Here is an 18,306-nt window from a genome sequence, read left to right as displayed (position 1 = left end):
TCATACCTCAATACGTATTTGCTTGGCAGGGTCTGTTGCTGTCGTTACTGAGGAGTTATGGTTCAAATTGCCCACTTACTGTGCTTAGTGTGGTGTGTAAGCAGCCGTGATGTAGTATGATTTAACAAAACTTGTTGCTGAGCTAGTTAATACATACTTAAAGAAAGAAAACATGGCGCAAACTAGACGTGGACGAAGAAGACAAGGTGAGACATCCACGTCTAGTTTGCGCCACGTTTTATTCTTTCTTTACGTGACGTAGTACTTGGGGATCTACCAAAAATGAGCAGTCATACACTGACTCGGCGCTATTGTGAAGAAACCAGAAACTTGCAATCCACGTGAAGCCTAGCAGGGCATTTTGGTATGTGATGACCCTGTGCTATGTAACAGCTTTTTTGCTTCAGAAGAAAAATGTGATCAGAATTGAACAGCTTCAGCATATCTGAGCCTTCAGTGCCTTCTGAAAAAATGGTGGGCGTGATTTGTTTATTGTTGTTTAAACTTGTGAAAACCACTCTACGTATGGCGCAGTGCCACAGCCGCTTGTTGTGTCCGCCTCTGATTCATATAGATTTCCCCTGCACTACTGCACTGTAGCCATTATTCAACTCATTACTTGAAAATAACATTTTTTATTTGGAGCACTGCAGTTCCAGCTGAAGGCCCATTAAGCTGTTTCGATATTTGGTTCATTTTGTCGTCGTCAGCCTACAGCACAGATTAGGCCTATGGTTCCCAATTCAGTGGGAGAGAGCAGTTGCTGGAGTGTCATCCTTTCTTCTGTTTTTCTCATTACACAGCCTATTTGATTTTGGCTTTTGTAGAAATTGACCCGAGGATTTTCTTGGCGAGGGAACCTTCTGATAAGAGCAAACTGGAAGCGGAGGCATCAGTGGCTGTATACCTGGTAAAGCCTGGTAGTGCTTGTCGCTTGAATAATGGCACAGCCATTGGCGCAGTCTTTTTTTTTTTTTTTTTTGTCGACAAAACTTCTTTCTTATCCCAAGCAATAATCACTTCCTATGCTTCTACAGGCCATCTCAGACTTCTTGCATATGACGCCAAAAAGCCTATCCCAACGACCAGATTCCTTACCTCCAACATTCTGACTCATCGCGACTCACCCAGCCCCAAAACTCCTGCAAGTGGTCCCCAGCTCTACCAACAGACCTCCACACCATGACCCAGGTAGTGCCAATTTCTTGCAACATGCATCCCAAAGGTCACAACAGGCGCAGATGGGCCGACTCTTTAGAGGCTGCACACAAGAAGGTCATGCTGCCTACCCTGGTGCCCAGCCATGACTGCGCAGGCACAGTTCTCAACCAGTCTTGCACAGCAGGAACTCCACAAAAGCGACAGCCATCCCACGTACCATTGCATTCAAAGCGCACCTCCCACTTGGCACCATCACCACTGACTCTGAGGCATTCATGGCTGGTGTAGCGGCCGCTTCCACCCATGAAACTCCATACTACACATGGTTGCCTCCATCTGGACCCCTGGACATGCATTTGCCCACAGTAACAAGTACTCTTGTGCAACTCGCCCCTCAGAAGAGCAGTCCAACGCATAGAATGCACCCTCAAGACCACCGAACAACAGAATACTAACTTGCTACCAAGCCCACAGACGTGGCCTACGTCTCCCCATTCGCTCATCCCTTAACCGAGCAGAGGCTGTGAGCCTGGGGACTACTGCGAAATAACTCCTTCCCCCTACTTCTTCATCAAGCATATCTTCAACCCGACGTACTACACTTTCATCATGTGGTGCTATGCCACCATCTATTACAGCCACTGCGCTTCCCCCCTATTCCCAACTCCGCCATTCCTCCCTAGGAGAGCCTGCGCTGTCCAGCCCATGTCTATGGGGCTAGCGACAATTGGCGCTACAGACCTGTGGGATCATAAAAGCCCATGGAGTCATGGACTAAGGGCTGCAAACGAGAAGGTTGAAAGGCAACAAAAATGTCCTGTCTCTGAGTGGTAGAGGAACACTGGTCATACTCGAACAGCACTGGCTGTAGATTGGTACACTAAGTGCGTTGCTCTAAGCCAAACTTGAGTTGCCTATATGCAGCAACCTTCACTTGCAACCCCCAAGTGAAGATGCTTGTACCGACAAGTTTCCTTGCAATTTTAAATGACAACATGGGCAGAATTCTTTGTAGCTTCATCCATTATGTACTGGTGCTACGGTTACGAGGTAAGAAGATTTGAAATGATCAGGAATTTGCTGTCAAACTATGCCTGCTTTTACGGCCCATCATTTGTAACCTCCGGTTTTTTTTGTAGAAAGTAGGGCAAACATTTCACTGGTTAATTCAAGACCATTAAGTAGCAGGTTTCGATGAATTAATTGGTTAGTCGACAAAAGTGACGGATGCTTGGAAGGAAATGCTTCCTATAGAGCGCCGCAGTACTCCCAGTTCAGAACAGTGAAATAGGCACCACGTAGCCCGGCCCAGGCTTTTGGGTAGGTCTGGGCGTGTTCAAAGCTCTAGTATGCATGCATGCATGCATACATTAAGGGTGTTGTTTTTTTGCAATAACCATGAGAATAATGAACAGTTGAGGTTCTTTCTAGGGACTGCCATGTTGAAATACACCAGAACTGGATGGACAACAGGTGTGCATGCAAAAATTACGTTTCTTCTTGGCGATTAAAATCTAGCTAACAATGTAAAAGTGAAATATGCGGACATAGTAGGGCTATGCTGAGGTGTGCATGGCCATGCCCTCTGCTCTGTTATTCTTGAACTCTCTCATCTTCCCTAGTATGGTGAAATTTGACGCATGGAAACACACATTTACTACGTTAATTGGCAGCAAACACGCGTATAGTCTTGAGTCTGGAGATCGAAAGATGAGAGCTAAAGCAACGAGCTCATTTAATCTAGATTGCAGGCTAGCATGCCTGCCTGTGAGAGAAGATGAGGTAGACTTCACGATGCAGAGGTTCACCTAGGAGAGATGGGGACCAGTGTGCGTGTCAGTAGTTGATGCGAGTCTTAGCCAGTGCCAGTAATTTGTTGGTGTATTTTCTGCATTGCTTTCGAGGGGAGAGGGGTCTGCTGATGCCTACCGAAAGGGCCGTGTAATATCACTTAAAGGCAAGATTATTTGGTGAATTTGTGTCTCTACTGCTGGCGTATCTTGATAATGAACAGAAAGACAGATGTCTGTTCCAGGCTGAGAGCGTGCACAGCCAAAGATCGCGGGGAGACGCCAGCTAGGAACCTAGTTGGTTATGGCCACACAGACAAGGGCACATGATGCCCGCCTTTATACCCAATGTCCATGGACTTTACCTGCACTGGAGTCACTAAAGGTTTTACTTCCACCATTCCGAGCGTATACAGGAGGCACATGCAATCATCTCTGTACATGAATAGAATTAGGCTATTGAAATTTCTGTTGAAATGTTTTGAGGTTCTCGCCTAGAACGTTTTGGCAAACCATCATGGTCAGAGTTGTTATATCAATAAAAATACTGGTAGGCTGAGCAATTCATATGATAACAAATTACCCAGTGAAGCTGTTGCGGTTTCATTGAGTTGCATTTATTCATCGAACAGGACATGGCCGGGACGCAGTCCAAATGACCGCACGAAACTGCGGCGGCTTTCCGGCTGGCGATGTCACGTAATTTTCGGCGGGAGCGGCCGTGTCACGTTCGACGTCACACTCCCCCTCCTCCCCGTTTCCGCTGCTGCTGTGCTGCGCCCTGTCCGCGACTCAAATACAGCTGCGACCAATACCTTCTAGGGGGTCGCACCGACGCCACGTTCTCTCCACCCTCTCCTGTGCCTCGGCTGCAGCCACGCCACGCCCTCGCTTAATTTCTACCCGGATTTCTGTTCGCGGACATTTCCAAGCCAGAACACCCACCTAGGAATGCAATCGGGGGATTCATATATATGGGCTAAACAGCTTTGGTGTAAAAAAATTACACCATCTTCCCACGTGGGAACCCTGAAGGGATGCAAAGCCATGGAGTGGTAGCGTGTTAATTGGTTGTTAGAGTAAAGACACGTGTAGTAGCGTATTAAATGTCTTCTTTATTTATCGAGTAGTGGGGAACGTTTTGCGGCTTCTCATTCTCGAAGCGAGGAATCCGCTGTTCGATGCTGGCGTTTCGAAGCGTTGTCACGTTGCCGAACGCCATCTGGATCAGCTACTCGCCACTGGCGTTTCAAAGTGGCTTCTCGTTCTCGAAGCGAGGAATCCACTGCTCGACGCTGCTGTTTACGTTCGCCGTCGCGAGCTCTCCTCTGTGCAGCCTTGCTTCGGAGGTGCTCGCGGTTCTGACAGTGTGCTGGCTGACGCTAGTTGAAGGTGTGCCAGCCGGTTGCTGACGGAATGTTGGTGTCCATTTCCAGTAATCGGACGGCGCAGTACCGAAGAAGCAACTGAGCGGAGCGCGGATGGGTTTATTTGCAGAGCAGAGGGAGTGGAGAGGAGGAGCAGCGCGCATGCGCGTGATCGGAGAGCTGGTGTGCAGAGGGGAGAGGAGGAGCAGCGCGCGCTAGCGCACAGGTGGTGTGGAGAGGAGGAGGGGAGAGAGCGGCGCGTTATCACAGCTGTTGTGGAGAGGAGGAGAGGTGCAGACGCCGGACGACGGAGGGTCGACTAAGAGATGCTTTGCATCTAAAACTTACAATACTTTTTAGCTGATAGCTGAAAGCCAACCACAACACACTTGCAGGCCTCCAGGAGAGAACGTGGTGACCATGGAGGAAAAAGTTTTTTTTTTTTTTTTTTTTCATGGTGGTGACAATTAAGCGCGAGTCAGTAGCATTAACCAACCTTCATAGGTATTATCTCTATGCATTTAAGCAGAGCATAGAATTTCATACTCAATGAAGTCAACGTTTATCAAGCAAAGTCGGCAACTAGAAGCATCGCCTCCGATGGCCAAAGCCTGCCTACTGACACAGCGCCACTGCACCGTAGTGGCAGCAGTGCCAATCACACCAGCAGCGCTGGCAGCGCGTATGCGGAGCTGCGGACGTACGGTGCTCTCCGGTCTCGCGGCTCTCCGCAAGTCGATCCGTTCCGTGGCGTGTGACGTTCGCAAGACGTCTGCTTCACCAACCGTCCCAGTGACAAACATCGCGGCAAACATCGGCTTCTACTCCCGAATCATTCCGCCCCGTTTTCCAAGTGACGCAGACAATGAGGCTTCTAGTTGCAGTAGCGCTGTTGTGCGGGCTGTGGGCCGTGGCACGCTGCGAAGACCCCACTGGCAGTAAGTACGCCGTAGCTGGCCCTCGTACGTTATCTCTCTTCGCCGAAGCCTTTACGAAATGTCTTCACCGAACCTCAGATCTAGAGGAGCCGTGATCGCCGCGTACATGTGCGCTAGGGGGGCGATTTCGTGGTTGAATGACCGCTGTGGTCATCGCCGCGGTCAGCGTTGTTGCAGCCCTCAAAGCAATGCATTCCAGTCCTTCAGAAGGGAAAGCGGTGGTCGCCGGCGTTGCGAGGCCGCAAGACGCCCCCTCTCATGAGATCAGGTGTTGTCGCCGGTTTTGCGCACACACTGTCGTGGCCGGTAATGTCTGCTTTTTAGCCGGCGGCTGACCACGCCAAATGCTGCAACGGCTGCAGCGCAGCGAAAGACTAATTTCGTGCTGCTGGGGTTGGTGGAAGCGGAGAATAAATATATTTATTTTACTCTTTGCTGCAAAGGGGTGGTTTGAACTGACAGGTTTGAAGTTATTTTTACAAAAATCGAGAGCGAAAGGGGAGAACATTTCTAAGGAAGGCACATTCTACAAAGCGAAGAATTTTCAGGATTCTTGTCGCTTAAACGACCTCTGCGCTTGTTTGGTCGCACATTTGACGTCCTGGAAGCAATAAAGTCGCCGTTTAAGAGTGAAACTCGCAATCTGCAGAAATGCACCCAGCGAATGCATTGGTTGACACGTCTTCAGTACTGCAGTGTGAAGTAGCAATAATGATGATCATTTGTATCGGGATGTGCGCGCGGTACCAGGGGTGAGCGCATAATATGGGCTTCGGAGGCAGCAGCTCAAGAAAGTCTTGCGAGCCCGTTAATTTTATAGAGTAATCTCTGTGTTAGATTAGTTTTGAGGCACCTGATTATGCTCTTGTCATTCTAAGACGCCGTGTAGCAGCTGGTTTCTTTGCCGTTTGATTCAAAGCCCCCCAGTTTGATTCAAAACCCTACGTTTTTGCAGCCACTAAATCGCCGAGCACTACCACCTTGACGACCGCAGCAACCAACGGTTCTTCTACCACCGCCAGCCCTTCTCCCTCAACTACGACCACGTCATCCCCTCCGGTCCCGGTAGAGCCCAACACGACCACGGCCGCGCCCCAGCCCAGTACGATGTCGCCACAGCCCCAAACGACCACAGTCCACCCCAACACGACGACACCCGTTCCAAGCACAACGCACCTGCCCACTACTGTGCCACCGACCAGTGCACCCCCCGAAGAGCGGCACTTTGACACGCTCAGCTTCCTGGGTGGCATCATCCTCACGTTGGGAGGCCTGGCCATCTTTTACGTGGGGTTCAAATTCTACAAGGCACGCACGGAGCGCAACTATCATACACTCTAGATTGGCGCACTGTTGGGCTTCAAGGTCTAGAACACAATCTGGTGACCCGAGCTTACCGCGTTCAATCACAAAGCGCTTAACGTGGCTCCATCGTTACGTTGAGCAGACTCGTCGTTATGTCAAATCACTGGGCTGATTTCGCACTCGAATCGTTGCCAAGGTTTTAACATCGCGAGCAGCTGCAAGACGCATTTTGAGCGATGTCAACGCACGGGAACGCCGTTTTAGTTTTCTCACTGAATTGTGTTCTAGACCGGAGTGCAGGGTTTGGTTACACTTACGATGCATTGTAGAATTAAGCAGGCCACTGAGGGCTGGATGACTGGCCTCCTATTAGTGATATTTTGTTTCCTAAATAAGCAATACACCCAATGCCACTGCTGTTTGCAAATTGTCTGTTAATTTGCAGGAAAGCTGTGTGTGGTACGTGCTTGTGTGTGTAGCCTTTGTTAAATTTTTTAAGTTTTGGGATTGTAAAATGTTCAAATAAGGCCAAACCTTTTTGACCAGCCATGCATGGCAACATTTGTGCATCATTGTACTATGTTTTTTAATTTGCTGTTGTAAGCTTGCCCGCAGCGAGCACTGTGCGTTTTTTTTTTTTTTTGTGATGCCAAGATTACTATTGTTTTATATAATGATTGCAAATGTTACTTTAATTGACAAACAAAAAGTGCTCGTGCTTGAGCGGCAATTTTTAATGGAACAGCTTGATGGAGCAGCACAACGATCTGTGTAACCCATTTACAGGCTGCAGCATTGGTAACCTGTGGCTTGAAGGCATGTGAAACTCACTTTTCCAAAAGATACCTTGATAGGAAACGTAATTGAGAAATTAAGCAGTGAAGCTTACGAGGACGTCTTGACTTATGTCTTAAGTAATGACTTAACTTTACTTATTTTGACTAAGCAGTTGTAGCAGTTACACTTGAGCTTGTGTGTAAGCATTGAGGCCAGCATACATGGTGTAAAAACAAGCCCACTTTGGGTGTACTTGCTACACGAAAAAGTTACTACAATGACACCAAGAACCATTTTGGAAATTTGGTTCTGGCAGAGGAATGTCAGGCACACTGTGGCTACCTTGAACACAATAAAAAAATTTGAACCCAGTGGGTGATGTGTTTGTAGCCCCGTGTTTTAATCCATAAGTGTTAAATTATGGGGCTACAAACATTGTCACTGCCTTCGGTGGAGACAAGTGATGTTCATACATGAAAAGCTTGTGCTAGCATTGAGGCTTGTAGTAGCTGCCTTGCTATCATTGCAACAGTTCTCGTTGTGACTGTATTTAAGGCTGATTGGGAAGTTGTGGAACAAGCCCTGCCACACGGATGCTGGGCACTGAATGAATGCACTGCTTGTAAAAATGCCACTTCAACAATTGAAGAAGTTGAGCGTAAAACTAGATAGGGATGAACAACAAAAAGGGGGGGCGTGGCTCAATCGCACTTCGGTAAGGCAGAATGGGACAATGCAGGTCCTTTTCTCATGTAATTTCTTTAAGAATAAAACAGGCCAGTTTATAGTGTACAAAGGCTTTGGGCTTTCTGACACTCTTAGAAAGAACAAATGATTTCTTGTTTTCGTCGGTCACATGAGGTAGAAAGCTGGTTAGGTGTCTTTCGCAGTTTTTTTTTCTCATCTTACTTGTCTGCTGTACACTGCTGCCAATACCTTAATCAACGGCGTCCTGTTACATTAAAAAGGCTGGTTGCGCAAGCTTCATAGTATGCGTTCCGTAGCTACCAGTCTCTTACTGTCGACGATGCCCTGCTACTTTTTGGGAATGCCCTTGCGATCCTCGCCACGCACGTTGTTGGCTGCAGATTCCCCTCTGTTCTGCAAGCACAAATGGGCTGCCTTGCCCAGCATGTAAACGCCGTCCACTTGGCTTGGCACGGGACAGGGTTGCGTGCCGCAATGTGTGATATGCTCTGAGCTGAGGACGCTCGGCACGGGGGACACTACCATTCAATCCTGTGCCGCGTTTCTATGAATTGCGTTGGTGGAAGGGTGCATGTTCACTTAAAATGTACTGCGGTAGCAACCACTCTTAGTGTTAGAGAGATAGTGAAGGCGGACTGGATAACCGGTTCTGTATAGTGCTCGGTGGGCTAGAAACCGCCAGGTGACTGCTGAGAACCGCACTGGGACCGGTACTTTGGTTCACTGTGAGTCTGTTTTCATCTTAAGACTGTATACGATTGTAGCCAGTGCAGAGTTGTGTTGACGAATTATTTTTGTGATGAATCAGTTTAAGGCAATATGTGATTGAGCAGTCAAACATTGTCTTCAAACTGTACGGCACTTGGGTGGCCATGCATTGTTGTTTCGGTACTTAACCTGTTATCTGCCTAGGACAGCACGCAGTTGTAACCCAGATACATTCTCGGGGACGATGTGTACTTTTGTATTGCACCTCACGTTCCTGTGGTGCACATTTTTAAGTGCACGCACGGCGTTTTGCTGTCCCCATTCTAGCCAGTGTTGTAAATAGGTGTACAGACATGTTCGACGCAGCTTGCAGTTTTATCGGGTTATAAAATTGCCTGTGTGTTGTAGCTAGATGAAGGGAAAAGCAGAGACATCTCTGTTTCCAACTACAAGAGGCACTGAGCGATTGTCATCACACACCTACAATCTGTCTTGGGCGCACATTGCGGTCTGCTGTCGCGTTTAGTCACTGCAAGGTTATTGGAAGTATTGTGGCTCCTTTTCTAACCAACAATAGTCTTATTCTTCGACAAACTGGAAAATTTTTGTTGGCACTGCAGTGTACAGGAAGCTTTGTCAACGATGTTTGATGGGAGACTTGTCGAATGCGTTTTGTTTGCGTGCTGTATGTAGTGGTTTTTATTTTTTCCCTTTTCTGTTCTCAACGTTTGTCTATGAATCAGACGTAAGCGGTGTTTTGCCTTTACTCGTCGTGGTGTAAATAAAACGTACTTCTGAGTGCAGTTTATTTTGAAAAGTGAGAATAAAAGTAATTCTTTTCTTACGTTGTAGACTGATTGATTGTGCTGCCCCACTCCCCTTCCCCCACCCCTGCTGAGCTACAAGCAGGATTTGCTTGTAAGAAGACTTCTTGAAAATTGTTTGGAATGAGTTTTTAACGCAAAAGTGTTGTGCTTAGGTTAAAAAAAGCACGAATCCAGCTGGCATCTACAAAAAGCATCCACGACGCATCCAACCTCCGGTGCCCACTCATTTCCAGTTGGCTTCTACGAGTTTTATAGTCCATGCATGGTGCATGCATCAGAAAAAATAGACAGAAAAGGTACAATTATCAGAAATTTCACACGCAGCTTTGATTGCCCTGCAACTTATTTGGAGGTAGTGTCGCAGCAGCAGGAATAGTGATTCCACAAGAAGTAGCTGCAGTGAGAATGGTGAAAAACTAGGCATCACGACTCATCGACGGACCTAACCACAGCAAATGTCACACTCATCTCGTGAAGATACGCTTAGTCATATGCTTTTTTATGTGAACAGCAAAATTAGTAATTGCAGCGCACTAGTCATGATGGCAAATATGGGGGGCTGGGCCTTTCGGTATGGGCCTTTGGCCTTTCCAGCACACCCCAGCCCTCCTGGGTTGAAATAAAGTATTGTTATTGTTATTGTTATTTCAACAAATTACATTCATTAGAGTGTCTAGCACTGCGTCAAAATATTGTTTGAGAACTATTCGCTATTGATTGCTGATCCAGTTCATGCAGAGTCTTTTCAACAAGAACTACCCGCAGCAGTGTGGTACGCTGGACAATTTGCCCTCCGAAATAACGTGAAAACTTCGAAGTGAAAACCAAGCATGGGCACTAGTTTTCTAAAGGCGAATATTACTGGAGACCTTGGAGCTGGTAGTATTGCTCTGAAAAGTAGAATCCGCGTAGATGTTTTTGTCTTTTGAGAGCAAGGAAAAATCTGCGCAAAGTAGACCGGTGAAATTCGCCATTAGACAAATTATCAACCATCCATCATCAGCAGCAATGCATCATCATCATCATCATTGGTTGCGCTTTAGTTGTCGCAGTTGCGCGAAGTCGCAAAGTTACCCATGTTACCTAATTGATTCCAGTGTGCGCGGCGACAGTATTGCAATGTCTCTGTTTCGGAAGCCCAACAGAAAGTTTCGCCAGCGCCTGCAGCACAGTGACACTGAGGACGAAGCTGAAGCTGCCGTTGCTGCCGAGGCGAAGCCGTCGCCGCCTCGAGTGGAGCCCCCGGTTGCAGACGCCGACGAATCCAAGGCACCGGCGTCGTTGCTGAGCTTTGGCGATGAAGAAGAGGAAGGCAAGGAAAATTTGGGGCGATCTGTGGCGAAATCTACCAAAATGCTGCCCAAAATGCCTCTTTTTGCTAACCACACAGCTCCCCCGCTTAAATCATCCTGACGTAAGGCGCACGTAGAGCCCGGCACTGGGTGGCAAAACTTAGCCGGCGTTAATTTTGACAAGCGGTCGAATTGTTTTGTGTGAAATTCAATACTCGTGCAAACCTTTCCCTGCTGTCTGTATCTCTGCTGTCATGAATACAAAAAGAGGTAAACACAACGAGTAATGTCCCATCAGCAGCTGTATTTGACAAGTGTATCCTTGCCCTTGGCAAGTGTGCTCTGGAAGGTATATATCTACATTTCTGGCATAGAAAACTCGCGCCAAATATAGTTGGAAGATCGCTTCCTTGTTACGTCACCTAGTGAGAACGTTTTGCGTTCTGTGATCATCTTAAACAAAAGCGTACTTATTTCCAAATGACAGGAAAGCACTGGGCTTGTTTACTCCCGCCCCCCCCCCCCCCATTGTCACCCTAAGAGTATGTAATCCACTTTAGGTTGCGCTTTAAATGCGACATGCACCGTCTGTTGGCAGCTATACACTGACGGCCTGCCAACTGTGTACGACTCAAAATGTAATCCGAGCTTTAGATTTTTGTTTAATTCATTGTAGGCTTGCATAAGCCGGAGGTAAGACTAGTAATTGAAGTATGTGGCATGCTTATCGCGCTATATTCTCACTTCCACCGAATGGTGACCTGCAAAAGCTTGGGCCACCAATAGCTACTGTTAAATTCTAGCTTCAATAATTGTCGGGTGCACCAAGGATGCTTCGGTTTTTGTGTGCCTGCAATCTTCGCCCTCTAAGAAGCAGCATGCCAGTGGCTGCGTCAGTTTTGTGAGCCATGACTGTGCAAAAATGCTTTAAAATCTATACATAGCTTGCACTGACGTCACTGTAGCTGCCATGTTGGAGCACAGCTCGCACGATGGAAGGCGCTGAACTTATCTGCCGCTGTTATCTCGAACAGCACCACTGAGAGCAGTACTCCAGAGAGGGCTGTGGTGATGTCACGTGCAAGCTATGTATTGGCAGTAGCACCTATGTCTTGGGGAGTACCACTCCGCGGACCCGATCCCAACTAACGACACAGAGGCTAAGTTCCTAGACTGGATGCAGTACGCCAACCTGACGCAGGTTGTTCACTTCCCAACAAACATTCATGGCGGCAATCTCAATCTCCATCACACCCTGGATCTTGTGCTTTGCCGGAACCCGGCTCAGCTACAATCGGTATCGGACACACCTCCGTTATCAAACTCCGACCACATCGGGATCTCATCTTCATGGCACCTTGGTTGTACAGGCAAACGCTTTGTCTCAAAGCAGGTTCTCCTGTTCAACAGGGACGGATGCGAAACTCTGAATCGCTCGGTGGCCGCTGCCCCCTGGTTCCTCTGCATGGACTTTCTGTCGGACTACAATCCTTGGGACTTGTTCTACGACTTGTTCTCGGCAGCCTGCAAGGACTCCACGTACTCAAAACTAACCTCAAAGAAGAATAAAGTTTAACCTTGGATAACTGGTCCCATCAGGAAGTTGTTAAACAAAACCAAGCGCCTCTTCAGAAAGGCAGTGAAAAGTCAAGACCCAAAACATTGGTCTGAATACAAGCATCTTCTCCGATCGCTAAAAAGGAGATACGAGTGTCTTACCAGAGATACCTTTGTGACATCGCCAGCCAGGCCAGCACATGCCCCCAAACGGTTCTGGCAGTTCTTCGGCTCCCAGCAGAGAAATAACACCGCCACTCAACTCCATCTTGAACGTGGCCTCTCTGACAATCCACAGGACATTGCGAACTCCTTTGGCGTATATTTCAGAGAGGTAGCACCGTCCCTCAACAACCCATGCCCGACCCCGCATGGGGACCGCCACTCGGTGGACCAGCACTCTCACTTGCAGGCCACTCCTGTGTTCGATCCTCCCTTGGTGAAAGCAGACGAGGTTGAATCTGCCATCTACAAACTGAAGAACAGGGCCTCACCTGGCCCAGATGGCATACCCCCACTTCTACTCAAGGCCTGTGCTCCTGCTATCTCCCTTCCTCTGGCCACTCTACAACTACATGTTCCCCACCCCAGGGCCCTCATCTCTCAGGTGTGGAAACTGGCACACGTTATCCCTGTCCACAAAGGGTCAGGTAAACCCTTGAACGCTCTAGAAAACTTCCGTCCAATTAGCCTCACCTTCATTCTATGCAAAATTTTTGAAACTCATCTGCAGCAAAATCTCCGAACAGCTAGAAATGAACAATCTCGTTTGCAACACCCAGCATGGTTTCAGAAAAGGGCGAAGCTGTGAAACCTTGCTCTCCATCCTGCACCACGACCTGAGTGGCGCCCTCAATAGCTCCAAAGAAGCCGATGTTCTTTCCCTTGATTTCTCCAGTCCATTCGACAGCATTAAACACAACCTCCTCATCACCAAGCTCCCAGGATTTGGCATAACTGGGACGACCCTGCAATGGATAACAGCCTTCCTCACAAACCACCGCCAGCAGGTCCACTACCGGGGTGCTGCTGGTCAGTGGCACACAGTGAAAACGGGCATGCCTCAGGGATCCGGGATTGGCCCACTCCTATTTAACCTGTACGTCAACGACCTCGCGTCCGACATTGAATCAAACATTCTAAGATACGCTGATGACCACATACTTTACCGCACTATACATACTTCTAAAGACCGGCAGATCTTGCAGTCCGGCCACCTCCTCAAGTGATCGTAATGGCTTGTTCCTCAACCCACGCAAGTCACTATACCTTCGAATATCTCCCAAACGATCACTGGCGACGTGTCCTACATGGCCAATGGCACACACACGCCTGCAGGAGGTCACCGAGACTAAGCTCCTTGGGGTCTGTTTTGATCGCAGCCTGTCTTTCAGACCTCATGTAGACTATGTCTGAAAAAGAGCTAACAGGCTAAGGGGGTTCATAAACCCGAACGTCAAGGGCCATGCCACACCATGCCTTCTGTGCGCTGTTCACAGCCCTTGTACTTCCAGTCCTGGAATACTGTTCCACCATCTGGAGCCCCCACCAGATTTACCTCCAAAAGCGACTCGAGTCCGTTCAACGGAAAGCTTCAAAGACGGCGCTTCATATCATGGACAGGACAGCCAAACTTCCCTACGAGAGGCGGTTGCAGACCCTGAGGTGGTCTCGACTCGACGGACGCAGACTATTCTCCAGGCGGGTACTCCTGTACAAGTTTCTGCACGGTGACTGTCCCATCCCGGAGGGTTACCTGCGGCGTTCAAGACGGGACCCACTGAGACTCGAGCAGCGCCTCGCACGCACCACCAGTGCCTCCTACTCCCTCTTCATCCAAGCCCCTGAGCTATGGTATTCCTTGCCAGTCGACGCTAGGAGGGCCCAAAGTGTCGGTGAATTCAAAGACTTGGTGCGGTACAGAGATGTGTGACCAACTGCACTGCACCTCCCCTCACCCGTATATACTACTGTATATATAACTATAACTCCCCTCATCTGTATATATGTCATAATCATTTTCACATGTCCTATATATGGTAACATACAGCTGAGGAGGCAGCCAGCACTCTGGTGTATGGGCTCCTGCCTTTTGGCTGCCTCTGGCTCTCAGCTGTATGGAAGTTATGCCAATAAACTCCTATTGAACCTATTGAACCTATTGAAGACTGTTAACCTGCATACTAAACAGGCATGTAGGCTCTTCATGCTGAGGTGCTGTAAGCTGCGCGTTTTTGTATTTTTTGAAATGTGAAGGTGTTTGGAAAAAGAAACATTTTTATTGGCACTCGCAGAGACGGAGGTCTTCAAGGTACGCAAATCCACGTACAGCCGACGGTTGGCGAAACAGCTTGAACGCGACCGCAAGAAGAAGCTCCGCGAGGCTACGCGAGTCGAAGTCAAGCCAGAGCCTGATCCTGTGCCCACCGCACCTCCTGAAAAGCCTGCTGCACGGCCCTTCAGCGATGAGCTTGAGATTAAGATTAAGGTAAGTCAGCGAGGAGGAATCGCTTTTCGCATGTACGTCTGATCTAGTTGGACCTACAGCTTCGAAGTGGTACTGTAAAATCTGTTTTTACAAAGCTGCTCTCCTGCAGGAAGGGAAACAGGCTACCCAGAAACATGCACTGGTTTCAGTTCTTATTACATTGGGTAGCTATGCGGGGCCCGGGAACACGATGCCAGGTCATCCGTCAGAAACTTGTAAACTTATGTTTCGTGACACTCTCTGGAGCTTTCTTGGAGGGATTGACGACGTCTTGTCATAAAACCAATGCATTTCCGCATAGGCGAGTAGGTTGACCGAAAAGCCCTGGTGAGATCTATGGACACATGGCGCGTGCATGACACCGGGCTTCCATTGTGTCAAAATGGTGACTTGAAAATTGCAAAAAAGGAGCAGTTCTAGATAAACAATACACGCATCGATCATGATGAAGGAGTACAACAGTTTACCTTTATCTCGTACACCACGTATCGGTATATATTTATGCGAATGAAAGTTTCACATCCACCTAAATGCAGCCATACGGCTTCAAAGCCATACGGCTACAAAGGAAGCTATCCTGGACCAGGACGAATTTTTCGTCAACTGCGAAGTTTCTGAGGAAGCTGTATAGCTTTCCTTTGTAGCCGTATGGCTGCATTTAGGTGGATGTCAAACTTTCATTTGGAGAAACTTACTACACCTTGGGGATTTCCCCTAAATCTGGTCGGTATATATTTATATCGTTTGTAGATGCGTTTACTTTGTGTGCGAAAAAGCATCGCGTGGGTTCATCGTTCGTTTGCGATTTGGGTCGTTGAAGGTTTGGTGATTGATTGGACGCACTTGTAGGGAAGGTTGGACGCACTTTTGATGCAGTTGTGACGTAAGAAAGCTTTCACGCTTTTCTTAACTTTTTTTAGGAAGGGATGGTATAAAGTTATTTGCATCCCCAACATGGCTTCCACCTTGTTTCCTTCCTGTGTGAGTGAAGTGTGGGCAATTATTTCTGACAGGTGAAATAAATGCTGTTTCCTGCTTTTGGTGTCACTTGCGCATTGTCCTGTTCCTTCTACCGCCAGCATCTGAGCAGACACAACTTGACACGGGCGTTTATTGACGATTTTACAGGAGTTTCTAAAAAATAACACATGTGTGACCATAATCAGTTTCTTTCTTCTTTTCTAACTCTTTTCCCTCACGGTGGTGCAGAACACATTCAAGATTCTCAACTCTGAAGAGGCCAAGGGGTCCGACAGTGAGGAGGAGGAAGATGGGGAAGGAGACGGGCCCCGGTATAGGCGGGGTCTAAGGAACGTCATTCAAAGTATGGCTCTCTCTTCCTTCTGGGACCTTGTTTGTTGTCATTATTGTAATCTGGATTATAATTTTAGATTTACTGATGTTACACACCGTTCTGTAATGTTGTGACGAAGTGCTTAAAAATTCGTCCAGGACTGCGTGGCTTTAATGCAAAGCATTCACTTTGAATCACTGAGTATCACTTTGGGTGTTGCCTCTTCATTCTAGGGGAACATTCTACAGCCTTTGTTTTTTTCTTTTTTTTCCACTGGAGAGAAGCATGCTAATACTCCATTTCATGAGATGGCTGCAGTACGGTAAAAGCTACAAAAGCGGGCAGCAATCGTGTTCCTCCGGAGCGTCTTATTGGGCTGTCATTGTGCTTGTTCTGCTCCTAGATTCCATCTCTAATATAGGCATTGTTGTCTGTACTGATGTAGTTTAAGACCCACTGCGAGGCCTTAATGTTGGTTCTTTTAATAAGCTCTTTGGCTTTAGCACTGCAGTTTGTTGTTTGACTTCCCACCAAGGGCTAAAGAAGTGCGATGTGCAACACTTCTTTTCATAGACTGGAGTGTATCGTTCTTGGATGAAACAGGCGTTTTTTAAAGCTTTGAGTGATGCGGTGCTGTATAAACGAATAATGTGAACAATTTTTGCTACAAAAACACAGATTCTCAATTTTTTTGTTTTATTTTCAATATGTTTGTTTCGATCCCGTAAGATTGAAGCTTACCTTTAGCCGGCCAACGCATTCATCCCTAAGCATTACCTCCTCTTTTAGTTTGACACACCTGAGACGTTTCGATTGAGTCATTCCTTTTGGGGCTTCTGAGTGAAAGATAACCTGATGACAGCGGAGCATTCTCCATTCACTCTTGGCATTGTTGCAGGTGGTGTGATTCCCGACGCAGCCACCATTTACGCCCTGAAAAAGCAGAGGCAGATGGCGCGCGAAATGGGCGACTTCGTGCCACTCGAGCAGGAAGACCAGAAGGGAGGACGGTGAGTCATGGTTTGCACCCACAGCACTTATTTCACCCAACCTATACTCCATTTCATACATAGCGGGCAACACAGTGGAAGCTACGAAAGTATTTTGCCACAAAAAATTAACAAATTGTATCACTCCGCTTCATGTCATCGCTCAGATGCGTGCGCCGTGGAGTAGTACAGTAGCCGATTGTTTTTCGGACCCCAGAAATTCGGATTTACTAGATATTCTGGACTTTCCCGTGGAATGCCAGTTGTCCCATAGGAGTACTGGCTCACAGATTTTTCGAACTGCTCTTTTATTCGGACTATTTTTCGTTCCCCTTCAGGTCCGAAAAATCGGTCGGCTACTGTACATGTCCGAAGGACAAAGGCTCAAAACGCAGCCTGGGATCCTTCTTTGTGAATAATATTTTTAAAAAAGGCGCAAACAAATTATGCTGTCAGCATGGCTGAAGGGAAAGGCAAGAGTGGTGAAACTGTTTGCATCGTCTGCTGAAAGTTGAGGCGCACTCCTCTCGCAGCATTTCATTTGAACACATGGCGCCATCTCTGAGTTCCTCTTGTAACTAATAGGTACTGAAAGCAAAACACTATCACATACTGCAGCAGTAACGGTATGTAAGCTTGTCGGTTCAGATAATACTAGCAAAATTTGAATTATGATGATTGAGTTCACAGTGTTTGCCATTTTATTGCTTTGAGCAGCCTTGCGCCCTACTTTTCTAAACACAAGAAGTGCCATATTACGCTCTCCAGCCTTGGAGGCATTGCACGCTATGTATGAAACGGAGTATAGGCTGGGCTGTTTTTGCCAACCTTTGCCCCGTTTGTGTGCGGCGAGTTGGTTTTTATGAAGCTTTAGGAAAGGCAGACAGTTTCTGCTTCAATCGAAAGCATATTGTTCTCCTTCTCGGCACGTAGGAATGACGAGGAAGACCAGAGTGAGGACGAGGAGGGCCGCATCAACTTTACGGTGAACACGGCCGCGCTGGAGAAGCAGCGAGCCCGGGAAGCACTCATCCAGGCGCAGGAAGGTGGGTGTACAGCAGTGTGGCTGCAGAGGACCGGGCCGTTGAAACCTGGGGCGTAGCCA

General features: G+C 47.7%; 2 protein-coding genes across 2 annotated transcripts in view; both read left to right on the top strand.

The window, feature by feature from the left end:
* Nucleotides 1-4,979: 4,979 nt before the first annotated feature.
* Vsg (visgun) lies at nucleotides 4,980-9,598 on the top strand. The gene is made up of 2 exons (XM_077683985.1): nucleotides 4,980-5,256; nucleotides 6,212-9,598. The coding sequence occupies exons 1-2, from the start codon at nucleotides 5,184-5,186 to the stop codon at nucleotides 6,595-6,597; spliced, it is 459 nt and encodes a 152-aa protein (XP_077540111.1). The 5' UTR covers nucleotides 4,980-5,183; the 3' UTR covers nucleotides 6,598-9,598.
* Nucleotides 9,599-10,601: 1,003 nt separating this feature from the next.
* LOC144153854 (PAX3- and PAX7-binding protein 1) overlaps nucleotides 10,602-18,306 on the top strand; it is a 29,269-nt gene continuing 21,564 nt past the window's right edge. Inside the window, exons 1-5 of the mRNA XM_077685583.1 lie at nucleotides 10,602-10,893; nucleotides 14,725-14,918; nucleotides 16,128-16,242; nucleotides 17,111-17,222; nucleotides 18,135-18,247. Of these exons, the coding sequence (XP_077541709.1) occupies nucleotides 10,701-10,893; nucleotides 14,725-14,918; nucleotides 16,128-16,242; nucleotides 17,111-17,222; nucleotides 18,135-18,247 (727 nt within the window). The 5' untranslated portion in view covers nucleotides 10,602-10,700. The remainder of the gene's footprint in view (nucleotides 10,894-14,724; nucleotides 14,919-16,127; nucleotides 16,243-17,110; nucleotides 17,223-18,134; nucleotides 18,248-18,306) is intronic.

This window comes from Haemaphysalis longicornis, unplaced genomic scaffold (genome assembly GCF_048455015.1).
Source record: "Haemaphysalis longicornis isolate Haplotype H1 unplaced genomic scaffold, Haemaphysalis longicornis Haplotype H1 scaffold_9, whole genome shotgun sequence".
NCBI classification, from domain to species: Eukaryota; Metazoa; Arthropoda; class Arachnida; order Ixodida; family Ixodidae; genus Haemaphysalis; species Haemaphysalis longicornis.
Note: the sequence above shows the minus strand (reverse complement) of the source record. Positions and strands in the feature narration are given on the sequence as shown.

Coding starts and splice junctions, on each gene's coding strand:
- Vsg (XM_077683985.1), top strand. CDS start 5,184: ATGAGGCTTCTAGTTGCAGTAGCGCTGTTGTGCGGGCTGTGGGCCGTG. Junction 5,257..6,211: donor CTGCGAAGACCCCACTGGCA/GTAAGTACGCCG, acceptor ACGTTTTTGCAG/CCACTAAATCGCCGAGCACT.